The 14597-nt window shown below is 47.9% G+C and overlaps 1 protein-coding gene across 3 annotated transcripts in view; it reads right to left on the minus strand.

The window, feature by feature from the left end:
• The window catches only part of BFSP1 (beaded filament structural protein 1), a 78454-nt gene continuing 63857 nt past the window's right edge, over window positions 1-14597 (minus strand). For all 3 annotated transcript variants that reach the window (XM_025398278.1, XM_025398277.1, XM_025398276.1), the window contains 3 exons: window positions 4700-4920; window positions 3036-3121; window positions 1-1125 (listed from right to left, as the gene is read on the minus strand). In XM_025398278.1, the coding sequence (XP_025254063.1) occupies window positions 170-1125; window positions 3036-3121; window positions 4700-4920 (1263 nt within the window). In that variant the 3' untranslated portion in view covers window positions 1-169. The remainder of the gene's footprint in view (window positions 1126-3035; window positions 3122-4699; window positions 4921-14597) is intronic.

Genomic DNA, 14597 nt, shown 5'->3' on the forward strand with positions numbered 1-14597 from the left:
TGCAAGCAAAGAAAACATTTTAATGAAGGCTTCATTGGCAATGCCAGATGGGTCACCTATGGTCTAATCCAAACAGGAACCCTCACCCTTTTATCATTTGCTCTAAAATATCAAAGCATTACCCCTACAGTGGCCCCAAAGACATTTTCTCCCATTAAGCCTGGGCATTTTAAGAGCTCTTCTCTCCTGATTTCTTCTTGTCTGACTTTGTCTTTCCAATCATGGTCTCCACGATCACAGCAGTTTCTTCATATGTCTGAATGCTCTCTGTGGAAATCTTCTCGATAGATTCCACCACTTCTACTGTCTTATAGGCCAAAGCCCTGGGAGGGCCTTTTTCTGGCAGGCTTCTGCCCCTAGTCCCAAGCCCCTCGGCTCCATCCTGATCAGCCACAGGCTTTGGAGGCTGGGGTATAGACGGTTCCTCTGCACCGGGTGTGACCACGGGACAGGGTCTCCCAGTCCCCTCGTCCTGCTCCTCACCCTCACGTTTCTCCTCAGGGACTTCCAGCTCTTTGCCATCTGGCTCAATCTCCTTGTCTGTAGGCTGCTGGTCAATTGGCTGTCCATCTTCTTTCTCCTGCAGACCCACCTGCCCATTCTCTAAAGGGGGCTTAGGTGACTCAGGAGAGGGCTCCAACTGGCCATCATAAAGCACAGAGTCTTCCGCGATGGAAACAGCCACCCCACCTTTGGCTGTGACGGGGTAGACACAGAACCTAGGGTCCACGTAATTGGCATCCCCTGTGACCACCACGTGCCGCTCTTTGGTGTAGAGCTCAGTGGGGGTCTCAGGCTCTTTGGGGCTTCTCACTTTCTCCTTGACCATCCTGTATACTTTCCCAAAGCTTTTGCTTATCTGCCCTCCGTCTGGCACATCCTCTGGAGCCCCTTCTTGTGTCAGGGGACTTACTTCTTTACTTTCTGATTCAAACTTAGATTCACTTTCCTCTTTAAGTACCACCTGTACCAGCTTTGTGTCTTCCAAACCTTTTAATGGTGCATCTTCCAGAGCTCCGTTGGTTTTGTCTTTTGCTATAATCTCCTTTCTCCTTGGAACATTCTTGGGGAGGCCTTTTTGTCTTGGTTTTGCTGCTGTTATATCCTGCAGAGCCCTGGTAAGATCTGGAGAAACACACAGGCAGAAATTCAAGTATAATTGTTATTGAGAGGGAAAGAAAACATGCTGGTTGGAAAACAGGCTAACTCTCTTGGAAACAAATGCTTTTTGTACTAGGGTGGGGCTTCCTTCATCTGGAGCAGAAGCAATGGAAGAAAGGCCTTGGCTTTGCTGCTCCATGGCCCAGGCTGAGGTACAGCTGGGCGACTCTGGACAAGTCACTGGATGCCTTTGGGCTTTCAGAGGGAAGGTGCTCCCTGTTCTGACACCCACAGTTCACCACCACATCAGGCAAAACCTACTAAGGCACTCAAGGCCATTGTCCTGACACTCAGTGGGAGCCCTAGCCCCTGTTCCCACTGCAGCCCCACTGAGCTCGCAGCAGACACTTGGATCCATGGAAGCCCATTCCTCAAAGTTATTCTCTCCTCTGACTTCCTCAAAAGAGAGACGACAGAGCTACCTGGGGGCTTCTGACATGCTCAGATGGCCTTGGGTCTGGGAATGGAACCCGTACACGGTGGATCTACCTCATTCCATATTTAGCTCAAGCTAAATAAATGCCACCCAGCTGCGATCAGCCTCCCCTTCCTCCCAGGCCAAGAGAGGAAGCGATGCTATGAAATTCAGAAATGACAGGAATCCCCTGCCCCAAGTCCACCCTCCTGCTTCCAGACTAGCTGAAAGGAAAAACTAAAAGTTCGAGAAGACACACAAAACTCTCACCTGGTATAATTTATGAGGCTTCCCGGCTCCACCCACACAGTGAATTTTGAACTTTTTTAGCCCAAAAGTCATCCTCTGCATCCCTTCCCACTGGTAACCACAGGGCAAGACAGACCAAGCACCGACATCAAGCACGGCTGATTCACAACAGAGAGCGAGCCAGGTGAGCCGGCAACAGCAGATGTGGGTCACAAAGCCACAGGTGCAGGGGATGCAGAGAGGGACAGGGCACAGGAAAACTGCTGGGAGCTGGTATGCGAGGAGGAGGTGCTTACAGGACTGCACAGAATCTCAGGGCTCAGTGCCAAAAAAAACTCACAAGACCCCTTAATCCAAATTATTAAGAATTTCAGAACAGCATTAGCAGAGCATTCAGCCAAGCTGGGACCCTTCTGAGAGCAAGCCCCAGGCAGGGCTGTGCACCTGCAGACTTGGCCCTGGGCATCCGGCTGCAGGGCCACTCCCCTTCCAACCACATTGACTCTGGAATGCCACTTCCATAAAGGCCTCTGAGCTGTCTGGAAATAAGGATTTCAAGGCCCTATATGCATAAGCATCCATAGTATCACCTTCTCCTTTCTTCCCAAATGCTGGGCTTGTTCAGAACTGGGAGATTTCAATGTGAGGTGAGGTCTCACAGACCAAATGTTGAAGGCAGATGCCACATTTACCAGCCAAGCTGTTTCTGCCTGGTTTGAGGGAAGGGAGAATGAGCGATGACTGAGCAGCTACTGTGCACTGGACACCATGTTACACGCTTTGGCACAAACCCGTTGATTCAATGTGGGGAGGCAGTGGGATACGATCCGGTGTTCACTTACTGCCGAGGGGAGGGAGCAAGGAGTGAATATTGAGTTGTACTTTTCGCCCAATTAAATGCTTTGTGTTGCAAAAATTATTGCTGTCAAACCATTAAACAAATATGAAAACACAAAATAAATGCCTCACGTTAGGGATGGCATGGCCAAGGTAGCCTAGCCCCTCAGTCGATTTTTCTCCTTATGAACTTCTCAGCTCAATCACTTAGCAAGCCATAGAGGGCAAAGGGTGGGAAGGAGTCCTCCCTCACATAAAAGCATTTAATTTCCAGATGGATCTGAAGCAAGCATGAATGTTAAAGTCAGGAAGAGAGCTGCTTGATTGTGTTCAAGACAGAAAAAAACAGAGGCCCAGGGTTGGGGAGCGTTACCTTTCCCACCAGATCCAGTGCTGAGAGAGACTCCATGGCTCTGGGTGAACAGGGGAATGGGAGTTTCAATGAAGGCAGAGCTCAGCCTGTCAGAAAGAACCAGAAAAAACAAGCCAAACAGATGGTCAGGGGCAAGAGCGACTCTCACTAATGTTGAGCAAAAATGAAAAAAAAAAGCTTTGTCTAGACCAAATTGCTCACAAATTAGATACTGTTTTAAACAGACAGCCATATACACATTTATACACTGGATGAGGACATAAAGGAGATAATCATTTCTTTGAGCTCAAGAGTCATAAACTGTGAAACATACCTATAAAAAAGTATAAAGTAAGGATTGCTTATAACCTAAAAATGCCACTTCTCCATGAGACAGTGCCTTTTTGATGTTTTTGCCATTTTGTTTTTTTGCCTTTTGATTTGCATTTTTGATTTTTTTAATTAAGAGTGGCCAACTCAGGCTGAAGTATTCAGGGCAAATGGTATGATATCTCCAACTTAAGATATATATACACACACACACACACACACACACACACACATCATATATAAATAGAGAAAAATGATAAAAGCAATTGAAATAAAATATAAACAACTGGTGAATCTGGAGTATTCAGGAGTTCCTTGTTCTATTCTTGCAACATTTCTATCAGTTTAAAATTAGACCAAAATCAGAACTTATAGATAAATAAAAGAGGTATCCAGTTAGCTTTCTGTGAAGCCCTGTCTCAAAACAAAAATGTTTACAAAGTCATTGAAATGCCAATTCCAGACTTATTCTTGCAGATGTGTGCATAAAGTGTTCACTGTGACATAAATATCATGTGGAATCATGCCAGATACACTGAGCAGCACTGGAGGAAAAAAAATAAAATCCTGCTTCTCCTGCCAGGCGTTCGTCTGTGCACAGCCAAGACAGAGCACCCAGGGCGAAGGGAGGAGCTGCTCCTGGTGGGGACCTCAGTTGTGGAGGGCTTCTCTTTTCATTCAGTCGAAACCCAGGAATTTAGCAAGCCTGGAGTGAAGAATCACAAATTAATTCCCAGCCCGTTCTCCGGGAAAATCACTGTAGCTATGAACACGGACATAGCTGGAGAGAAAGACAGAATTTCCCAGCTGTCTTAAAGTGAGTAAGGATCAAGTCACAGCTCCATTATGGAGGAGACCAGACAGCCACATAGTGACAGCCACAAACTGACCCAGTAAGGTGCTAAGAATCATGAGGATGGCAGCAGAAGCACCACCAACACCTCTGAGTGCCCTCGAGTGCCAGGCTCTGTGCCAGGTAGCTCATCTGCAGCACCTCATTAAATACTCCTGGGCATCCCACCTGCTGGGACACTTATGTCTCCAGAGGCCTATGAGCAAAACGCTGGCTTCTCAGTGAGGCCTTTTCTGACCACCCTACTTAAAATTGCAAGCATTCTCCCATCACCCCCATCGCCACCGCCCTCCTCCCTGCTAGAACTTCCTCCTCGGCACTGGCGGTACCTTCATCCTCTGTCTCCCCTATTAGTTTTCCAGCACCCATGGGGTCAGGAATTGTTGTGTTTCCTTCCCTGCCACATGCCCACTTTCCTAGAACTGTGCCTGGCACATAATAGACACTCAACAAAGAGTTGTGCAAGGAATAAGTGGCCCGGATGGGGAGGGCACACTCTCACCTGTTGCCTTCAATCTCGATGATACGATGATACCGGTCCAGCTCATTCTTCAGGGTTTGCTGGGCGACCGCCAGCTGCCGGCAGTCGTAAGAAGACTTCTCCAGGACCCGCTCTGTCTCCTCAATCTCCTTGCGCAATGTCTCAATCTGCTCGTTATAAAGCTGAATCTCATCGTCATAACACTCATGGGCACTTTTAATAGCTTGTTCCAGAGTTGTTGTCTGCAGGCAAGGACACACTGTAAGAAAATCTATCCCCCTCCTCCCCTAAGAGACAGACCTCACCAGGAAAAGGAACCTGGACTCAGTGAATGTTTTATTTTGTTTGTGTGTTTCTCTGCCCATTAGAGATTAGCCATGAATCACTTTGGAATCCTTAAGCTAAAAAACAATGTGAAAACTGAGCTCCTGTGTCCTTACACTTTTTTTTTTTTTTTTTTTTTTTTTTTTTTTTTTTTTTTTTTTGATAGAGGATCTCACTTTGTCACCAGGCTGGAATGCAGGGATGTGATCACGGCTCACTGCATCCTCCACCTCCCAGGCTAAAGTGATCCTTCCACCTCAGCCTCCTGATAGCTGTGACTATGGGCAAGCACCAACACACTTGGCTAAATTTTTTTGTTGTTGTTCTGGTAGAGTTAGGGTCCTGCTTTGTTGCCGAGGCTGGTTTCAAATTCCTGGCTTCCTCCTCCCGCTTCAGCCTCCCAAAGTGCTGGAATTACAGGCATAAGCCACTGCACCCAGCCCTTCTTGCACTAATATCAGCACCCTCTGCAATTAACCCATAAGGAGGCCCACCCCAAAGGCAGTCTGAAGACAAACCTAGAAAATAAAACAAAACCTAGGCCAGGTGGCTCACACTTGTAGGTAAAATAAAATGAAACCTAGGCCAGGTGGCTCACACCTGTAATCCTAGAACTTTGGGAGGCTGAGGCCAGCAGACCACTTGAGGTCAGGAGTTTGAGATCAGCCTGGTCAACCTAGTGAAACCCCGTCTCTACCAAAGATACAAAAATTAGCCAGGTGTGGTGGCACACGCCGTAATCTCAGCTACTTGGGAGGCTGAGGCAGGAGAATCACTTGAACCTGGGAGGTGGAGGCTGCAGTGAGCCAAGACCACACCACTGCACTCCAGTCTGGGCAACAGAGCGAGACCCTGTCTAAAAGGAAAAAAAAAAAAAAAAACAAAAAAAACACCTGCTATCCGTGGAATAATAATTCAAATAAAGTACATTCTTCAGACCTTAATGAATTAGCATAAACCCAATAGCCAAAAAATAAGGAAAAAGAAGAGCATACTGAATAGATAAGATGCTACTTTTATTGAAATACTGAGTGGGAGAAAAGTTTCCTTGTTCTCACTCAGTCACTATGGTGCTTTGATTTTCTGCTGAGTTTGGATCGGCAGAGTTACATTTATGTTTTGGTAGCTAAGGGGTGTGTGTGTGCATTTGTGTACACGTAAAATAATGTCAGAGAAATACATTAATCAGAGCAAGTAAAAATTAAGGCAGGAAAATAGAAAGAGATAGTTTTATATTCAGTGTAAGAGCTTGTGATGATACATAAAGACCCATAAATGCTCAGTTGTGTGCCACATAACAGTACTGCACTCAACAATGGACTGCATATAGGATGGTGGTCCCATAAGAGTATAATGGAGCTGGACAATTCCTGTCGCCTAGTGACAACCGCAACCATCCTAGGGCCATGGAGCCACACGTTCACTCACATGTCTGTAGGGACGCCGCCGTAAACAGACTGTGCTGCCAGTTGCACTTCTAGCACATGCAATTATGTACAACACATAATACTTGACGATGATAATAAACAACTAAGTTACTGGTTTATGTATTTACAATACTACCCTTTTTCTCATTATTTTGGCGCGTAGTCCTACTTATAACGAGATGTTTCTGGTAAGACAGTGACGCCACATTACCCCAGTCACAGCCTCCTGCAGCTCACATTTCCCACATCTCTTGATTGCAATATTTTCTTTTGTGCTTAAGTGTTATTACAAGAGTTAAGAAGCTTTAAAAAATGTTAAAAGTTTATAAAATAGAGACCGAGGTAGTCATGACTCTTTTCCAATCTCATTCTTGAGTAGGAAAGAATTTGACACGCATGGTCCTCAAAAACAAAACAAACAAAACCACACTTCTACCTAGCGCAGCCCTTCTGGACTCAGTATGCACTGGAGCCGCCTGAGGGTGTTAAGAGCCTGGCTCAGCAGGTTTGGGGAGCTGGAGACTCCGCCTTGCTCACCAGCGCCCACATGATGTTGATGCTGCCGGGCCACGGACCGCACTTTGAGTCACGAGGGGTGAGACATGCATCTATATTCAACTTCAGGTATGTCCACAACAGTAATTTCCTACATCCAGACCTAAATGTACCTACTGGACACCTGGAAGATGATCATTGCCGTCAAAACCCAATTATTCACTTTATACACTTTATGCCCTTGGACCATGAAATTCCTCAAGTCAAAATGTAGCTTTCAAAGGTGTTTGGCAAGATGGCTGGGTGCGGTGGCTCACACCTGTAATCCCAGCACTTTGGGAGGCCAAGGCGGGCAGATCACTTGAGGTCAGGAGTTCAAGACCAGCCTGGTCAACATGGTGAAACCCCATCTCTACTAAAACTACAAAAATTAGCCAGGCGTGGTGGCCAGTGCCTGTAATCCCAGCTACTTGGGAGGCTGAGGTACGAGAATCGCCTGAATCCGGGAGGCGGAGGTTGCAGTGAGCCGAGATCGTGCCACTGCACTGCACTCCAGACTGGGTGACAGAACAAGACTCTGTCTAAAAAAAAAAAGAAAAGAAAAAAAAAGCAGGTGTTCAGCCATAGATCTGTTGCATCAGGAGGGAGGAGGAAGGGAAGAAAAGGTACACGTGCTAAGCACTTTGGGGAGATGTCTGTCCAGTCCACGTTATCCCTGCGTCTGATGTCAGCCCCACCCATCCACAGGTAGGGTAGCAACAAAGTGACCCCACTCTCCTGTGCCGAGTTACAGGACCGGGGTGGGCCTGACCCAGGCTGGCCTGTCACACGCCTTCTCTCCCAGGAATCTGGAAAGGGGTCTCAGAAATCGCAGAGTTTGGTGGCAGGTTCCAGACTGCAGGGACACATGAACAGGTCTGAGGCTGCCGCTCTGGAATGGCGAGCTTTCATATGCATGGCAAAGTTAAGAAAGGTAATTATTTGGAGAGGAAGAGAAATGAAGCCAAAAGGCAAAGACAAACAGAAATTAGGCAGCCGTGGCAAGAGAAGGAAGAGGAGGAAAAGGAGACAGATAGCAGCAGCCTCAGCTCCCAGTTCCTGGTTCCTTGCACACCTCCTCTCAGATTTCATGCCCTGCCTTTTATACCCTGCTCCTTCGAAAAAAAAAAAAAGTACCTTTCCAGTGCAGAAACCTGGCAGACAGCACCTTAACCAAGAGATCAGGTTGGTATGAGGACCATCCACAAGATGAAATACTCAGGACACAGCGTCACTCCATGGGGGTCTTGTCAAGAATGCAGAACCTCCATCTAATCCTGAGAAAACATCAGGGAAACCCAAAAGGAGGGACGTGCCACAAAGCCACTGGCCTGGGTTCTTCCAAAGCATCACGGTTATGAAAGACAGAGAAAGACTGGGGACCATCCCAGTCTGGGGGAGACAAACAAGACATGACACCTAAATGTGAGTAGGATCTAGACCAGAAAAAAACACGAGTGGAACAACTGGTGAGATTTTAGTGCAGTCTATTAATAGGACAGGATCATTGTTAATTTCCAGGTTTTTATCATCGGCCCGTGGTTTTGAGGAAGCTGGATGAGGGGTACATATTGGAAACTACTGTGCTGTTTTTGCAACTTTTCAAAAATCTAAAATTACTTCTGAATAAAACAAGAGTCCCCTTCCTGTTTCAGCTAGTGTGATCCGGTTTCTGTTCCTCCCAAGAAATCTGGATTCAAACGGTCACATGTCATAGCAAATACAAGTCACGCACACTAACGTCTGGTGCAGCCACATCTCACCCACACCAGAGTGTTTACACACTCTAGGAAACACCTCCAAGGAATATGGGGATTTAAAAGACCTCTTTGAGGCCCAAAACTTAAAGAAGCATTGGAATTACATGGTGAGGGAAGTGTGAGGGGCTATAGAGAACATAGAGGGGCCATGTGTTAGGGGATGGGGCAGGAGGGCTCATGAGACAGACTATTCTCACTTTTATTTTTTGAGACAGGGTCTCACTCTATTGCCCAGGCTGGAGTACAGTGCTGCCATCAGGGCTCACTGAAGCCTCGATATCCTGGGCTCAAGCGATTCCCACACCTCTGTCTCCTTAGCAGCTGAGACCACAGGTGAATGCCACCATGCCCAGCTAATTAAAAAAAAAAAAAAAAATTTGTAGAGACAAGGTCTAACTATGTTGCCTAGGCTGGTCTTGAACTTCTGGGCTGAAGTGATCCTCCCACCTTGGCCTCCCAAAGTACTGGGATTACAGGTGTGAGCCATAGCACCTATAATCTGTCACTTTTCGATGTTTGAAATCTTCCATAATAAAGAGTAAAAGAAAAAATTACATATGAAGAGAATGTACCCCAGACCACTGACCCAGGAGCTCTGGGGCGGCCATCCCCTTTGGGGGTGGGTTCCCCAGCCCAGAGCCGGGGTAGTGGCTGGTGCTGGTAAGTCCTAAGCTGGGCCAACTCATCAACCTCACAACAACCTTATCAGGGAGGGGCTGTCAATATTTCCACTTTACAGATGAGGAAACTGAGGCACACTGGCAAAGTGACTTGCCCATAAATACCACAGCAGGATTCGAATCTACCTGTACAACGTCTGAAACACCTCCCAGAACCAGGCCACCCCTACCCCGCACCTCAGCCTCCTCCCTGCTGCGGGCAAGCAATGTGCAAGTACACACACATGCACACATATGCACACACACCCACACTCCAGGGCCTCTGCAAACTCCCCATTCCCACACCGCAACAGGCCAGCACCAGCGTGTTCTCTCTGAAGACATGGGAAAGTCAGTGTGAGCCACGCAGAGACCTCTCCTTGCAGGTTTTCACTTAGCAAAGTTTTGAACTGTAAATAGAATCACAAAGCTTCACAAACTGGGAAATGAGAGACCACGAAAGTCACCTATGATCTTTTTAACCCTACAAGTGGAGTGCAATCTTTTTATATCTCATGAAGTGGTGACTGTTATTTTTGTGGTAGTGGTAGGGGGCGGATGGGTGAGGTGTTTTCTTGGGTGTGCATTTGTGTTTGTTTGAAGAAGGCTGCATGTTTTAAAGGCTGGAGATTCTCTGCTGCAGCACCGTGGGAGGAGCTCCTGCCCTAGGCACCCCCACAGCCACCATCCCCCACGTGACCATGAGGCCCAGAGCCCTCCAACCCTGCACTGGTCGCAGAGGCTCTATGGGATTCTGCTGAGTCCAGTGAAGTGATGACTTGGTTTATAAAACTGGACTGCTGTCTATATCAATGTGGTTTTTATAGCTCCATAATTTAAAACTTTCATCAGAAGGAAAGGGGTTCAGGAAAACCAGTAAGAGCCCCTCTCAGAAGCTCAACAGGAATGGAGATGCCTGTGACGACAGCCACTGTGGCACAGCATCCACTGCCACCCAGCACCAACCTGGTCAAGGAGAGTGAGACACGGACCCTCCTCTAGAAGCCCGCAGGCCAGCAGGGGAGGGACGCCAAGGGCATCTCGGAGGGAGAAAGAGGCTTCCAGGAGGAGGCAGGACCGGTCCTGGGAACCGAGGAAGGAAAGGGACTTCCAGAAAGGAGAGAAGGAATGAGCAAAGGGGCAGGTCCCAGAAACTGCAGGGGGCGGTCAGGAGACAAAGAGAAGAGAGGTTGACCCACGGTTCCTCCAAGGGTGGAGCCATGTGGCAACTTGAACTTTATCTGGAGCCAGGTGACTGCTATTTCTGCCTGGACCGTTAGATTACCTGGTTTATATGTCTCCCCACTGGGCTGTGAGCTGCTGAGGGCAGGACACAGGCAGGAGCCTGACGGGAGTCCCATCTGGAGGGGCGAACTCCCACCTCAGTCCTTGGGACCCCAGACAACTTTGGGTGCAAGGTCTCTTTTTTTTTTTTTTTTTTTTTTATAAAAGGAAACGCGTTACACACTGTCTTACACAAACTAAACCACTAGATGGTGCTAAGTGACTTTAATGAGAAATGAGACCTGGGCGGCTCCCACTTTGCAATTTTAAAAAGTGACTTTCTTTACTTCCCTGTCACAGAAATTCTCAGTCCACGCAATTTAGGGAACTAGAATTACCTGTCCTTTCCTCTCCACCTGTCCGAAGTGCTTCCTCCAGGGCTCTTAGGGGTATATGTGCACTTATTTGAAGGAGAGGCTTCCAGCTCCAAGCCCAGGCACCGTTCTCCCATCCTCCGCCCAGCCTCTCCCAGACCGAGCCCGCAGAGCCAAGCGGAGGGCTCGTGAAAACAAGGCGCACCGGCCCGCCCCAGAGCTCCTGGGTCAATGGTCTGGGGTGCCTGTGAATTTGCATGTCTGACAAGTTCCCAGGTGGTGCCGCCGCTGCTGGGACGGGGACCTCACCCTGAGGACCCCTGCTGTGGAGAGTTCGGGAAGCTTCGAACGCCCTAACCATAGGCGGAACGCGCTGCCAGGCCCTGGGGCTACCAGATGCTCTCCCTCGGCCCGCCCTCCACCGAGTTCCGGCCACAGTGTGGGCCCTGCCCAGAGGTGTGCGGTCAACATCTTCCTTCAGCTCTAGCTTAGCTGCTACATTAGGAAGCCACTAAAACCTTTAAAACCAGCAAAAACCCAGCCACAAACATTGGAAATGAGGCCCAAGCCTGGGACACAGGGGGACGGGGTGGAACATTCGCCCCCTCCCTGGGACCCGCCCCTACCCTGTGGTTCTCAGTGTGGCTCCTGGACCGGCAGCAAAACCATCCCAGGAACACCTGAACATGCAGCGTCCCGGGCAACTCCCCAGACCCACTGAGTCAGGAGCTCCCGGGCGCGCCCAGCCACGTCTGGGTTTTCATCAGAGCTAAGGAGGCAGAATTTTGGCCCCCATGACCGTTTCCCCTTGGTGCTACACCCTTGGATATGTTACATGGCAAAAAGGGACTTTGCAGATATAATTAAGGTTCTTAATCAGTTACCCTTTTTTAAGGAAAGGAGTTTATTCAAAATTATCCCCAATCACAGGAGCCCTAAAAACAGAAGTCAGAGAAACGCATAAGTCCAACTCAATTAGATGAGACGCAGGAAGAGGGTTCAGAGCTCCCTGCCGGCTTTGAACATGGAGGGGCCTGAAGCCAAAGAGCATGGGCAGCCCTGACACCCACTCCTGGCCAGCAGCCAGAAAAGAAGGAGGGTCCTCACTCCTGCCAAGAACTTGAATGAGACTGGAAGCAAATTCTCCCCCAAGAGCCTCCGGACAAGGGCCCAGGCTGGCCAACATCCTTCTTTCTACCTTTTGAGACCCAGAGCAGAGAAACCGATAGGACCCGCCCAGACTTCCCACCTACACAACTGCGATGACACAGGTGCTGTTCCAAGCTCCTGTTAGTGGTGACTCATCAAGACAGCAGAAAACGGACACAGTCCTGTTTCATCAGCCCTATGCTACAGCTTGTTACTGAGTATAAGCACATCTGTCATTTTATATAAAATGATTCAGTAATATTTTGATAACTGTTTTAATATAGTTAGTTTCTTTTCTTTTTTTTTTTTTTTTTTTTTTGAGACGGAGTCTCACTCTGTTACCCAGGCTGGAGTGCAGTGGCTCAATGTCAGCTCACTGCAGCGTCAACCTCCCCAGGCTCAGGCAATTCTCCCACCTCAGCCTCCTCAGTAGCTGGAACCACAGGCATGCACCACCACGCCCAGCTAATTTTTGTATTTTTTGTAGAGATGGGGTTTCATCATGTGGCCCAGGCTGGTCTCAAATTCCTGGACTCAATCAGTCCATTCACCTTGGCCTCCCAAAGTGCTGGCATTACAGGCATGAGCCACCACGCCCAGCCTGGGTTCCTTTAAATTATCTGTACTTTATTTTATGCCTTTACCATCATTTTTCTGAGAAGAGGTCTCCATCAGACTGCCAAGGATGGCAGTGGAGGAGGCAGCACAGAAGAGACGCTTGAGACCCTACTTTAGAGACGAGGGCAGCAGAGAAAAGCCAGGAAACCCTCCTGCAGCCACTAAGGACAGAAACAGGTGGCCAACCAGCAGTTTCATTTCATGTTCTCAGAAACCAGGTTAATCTGTTGTGAAATTTCTTATTTTGATATTCAACAAATACGTACATGTACATAGAGGAAAATTCTTTTTGTCCTGGAACTGGAATGTGCCATCTAGGCTGAGGTCCTTCATCTTTCTCAGTATCTCTAGGGCAGTGGTTTTCAACTTTAACACCACCGCCCCAGGAAAAACCACATTTCTCATTGCAAGCCATACACATCAGATAGATGTGTGTGTGTGTATTTCAACATATCCATATGGATGTAGAGATAAAACGAGGGCTTCACAAAACAAATCCTCCCTTTGGCTTGCTGTACACTCTGTTTTTCTTATTATATTTTAGTCTAGCATTTTGTTGACTTCCTTTTACATGCCAATCAATTCTACTGAATTCGTTTTACATCCAAAAATGAGTTGTCACTAGTCGTTTGGAAAACACTGGTCTCTAGGACCATGACTGGGCTTGTATCCATATCCCTATTCACATACACAGCACACACACACACATACACATGACACACACATTGCACACTTCACATATGCATCCCACATATATCACACATACCACACATATCACACACACCCCCCACATACACAAACACATACAACCCTTATTCTATCCTGTCAGAGCCTCAGAAGAAACCACACACGCCCCAGTCACCAGGATGACGCACATGGTCCCTGAGCCAGGGTTTCTCTCGCAAGAAGGAAGAGTTTTAAGGGCCTTACTTGGTTTCTCCTGCTGCGATCGTCAGCTCAGGGGACCACCACAGACCCAGGTTTGCCTTCCAGCAGCCCCTAAGAGCTGCTGCTACTGTGAGTTTTGTGTGGTGTGTGCTGGGATGGGAATTAGGATGTGAACTCCAAGGTCCCAAAAGGAAATCCTGAGCAGACATGGGGGCACTGGAAATCAATAAAAAGCACAACATCTAGTTGTGGCTTCACATTTTTTCCCATTTTGTGGGCCCTGGCAGGGCAGAGACAGAGTAACACATAACGTCCAAATGGTCCGGGCTTTCTGAAGCATCCGATGTTTACACGTTTTGCTCTCTTGTCCCCACGTGTACTTGTTAAACCAAATGTCAACTTACTTTTTGGTTTGGGAAATGTGGTTAGGGAGCCATACAAAGGTGCAGTATTTTAACCCAGCCGTCCCCACGGAATGCCCTGCTGGAGGGTAACGAGAAAGAGAGAGAACTGGAAGGAACCAAGGAAGATGAGCCAGGAAGTAGCCAAGAAGACACAGGCCACAGGACAGCGTGGGGCTTTTCTGTTTTGTTTTCAAATTAAGCTTCACCCAAAAGGGGTGGGGGTAAAAATGTGAGCTTTCCACCAACACGTTTCTAACTAGAAGCAAACACTGATACAACCACTCTTTCCAGGTTGTAATCAAATTCCGAAGGAGAACTGTTACCATGAGAAGAAAAACAGAAGCATAGATTTGAACAAGTGGAGGATAAAAGTCCCTACTGTGTCCGTTTCTTCTTATTCTTACAAAGTTTGACCTGGGCAAAATGAATGCATGATGTAGACACTGGGGCAGCCTAAGCCTAAGCCTTGGAGGGGAGGGCATGACTTAAAGGAGTCCCAAGGGGCACCTCTGAGGGGCCAGGAATGAGCGTGATGCCTGTGTTCACTGGCTCAGGACT

The sequence above is a fragment of the Theropithecus gelada genome, chromosome 10 (assembly GCF_003255815.1).
Source record: "Theropithecus gelada isolate Dixy chromosome 10, Tgel_1.0, whole genome shotgun sequence".
NCBI lineage: Eukaryota > Metazoa > Chordata > Mammalia > Primates > Cercopithecidae > Theropithecus > Theropithecus gelada.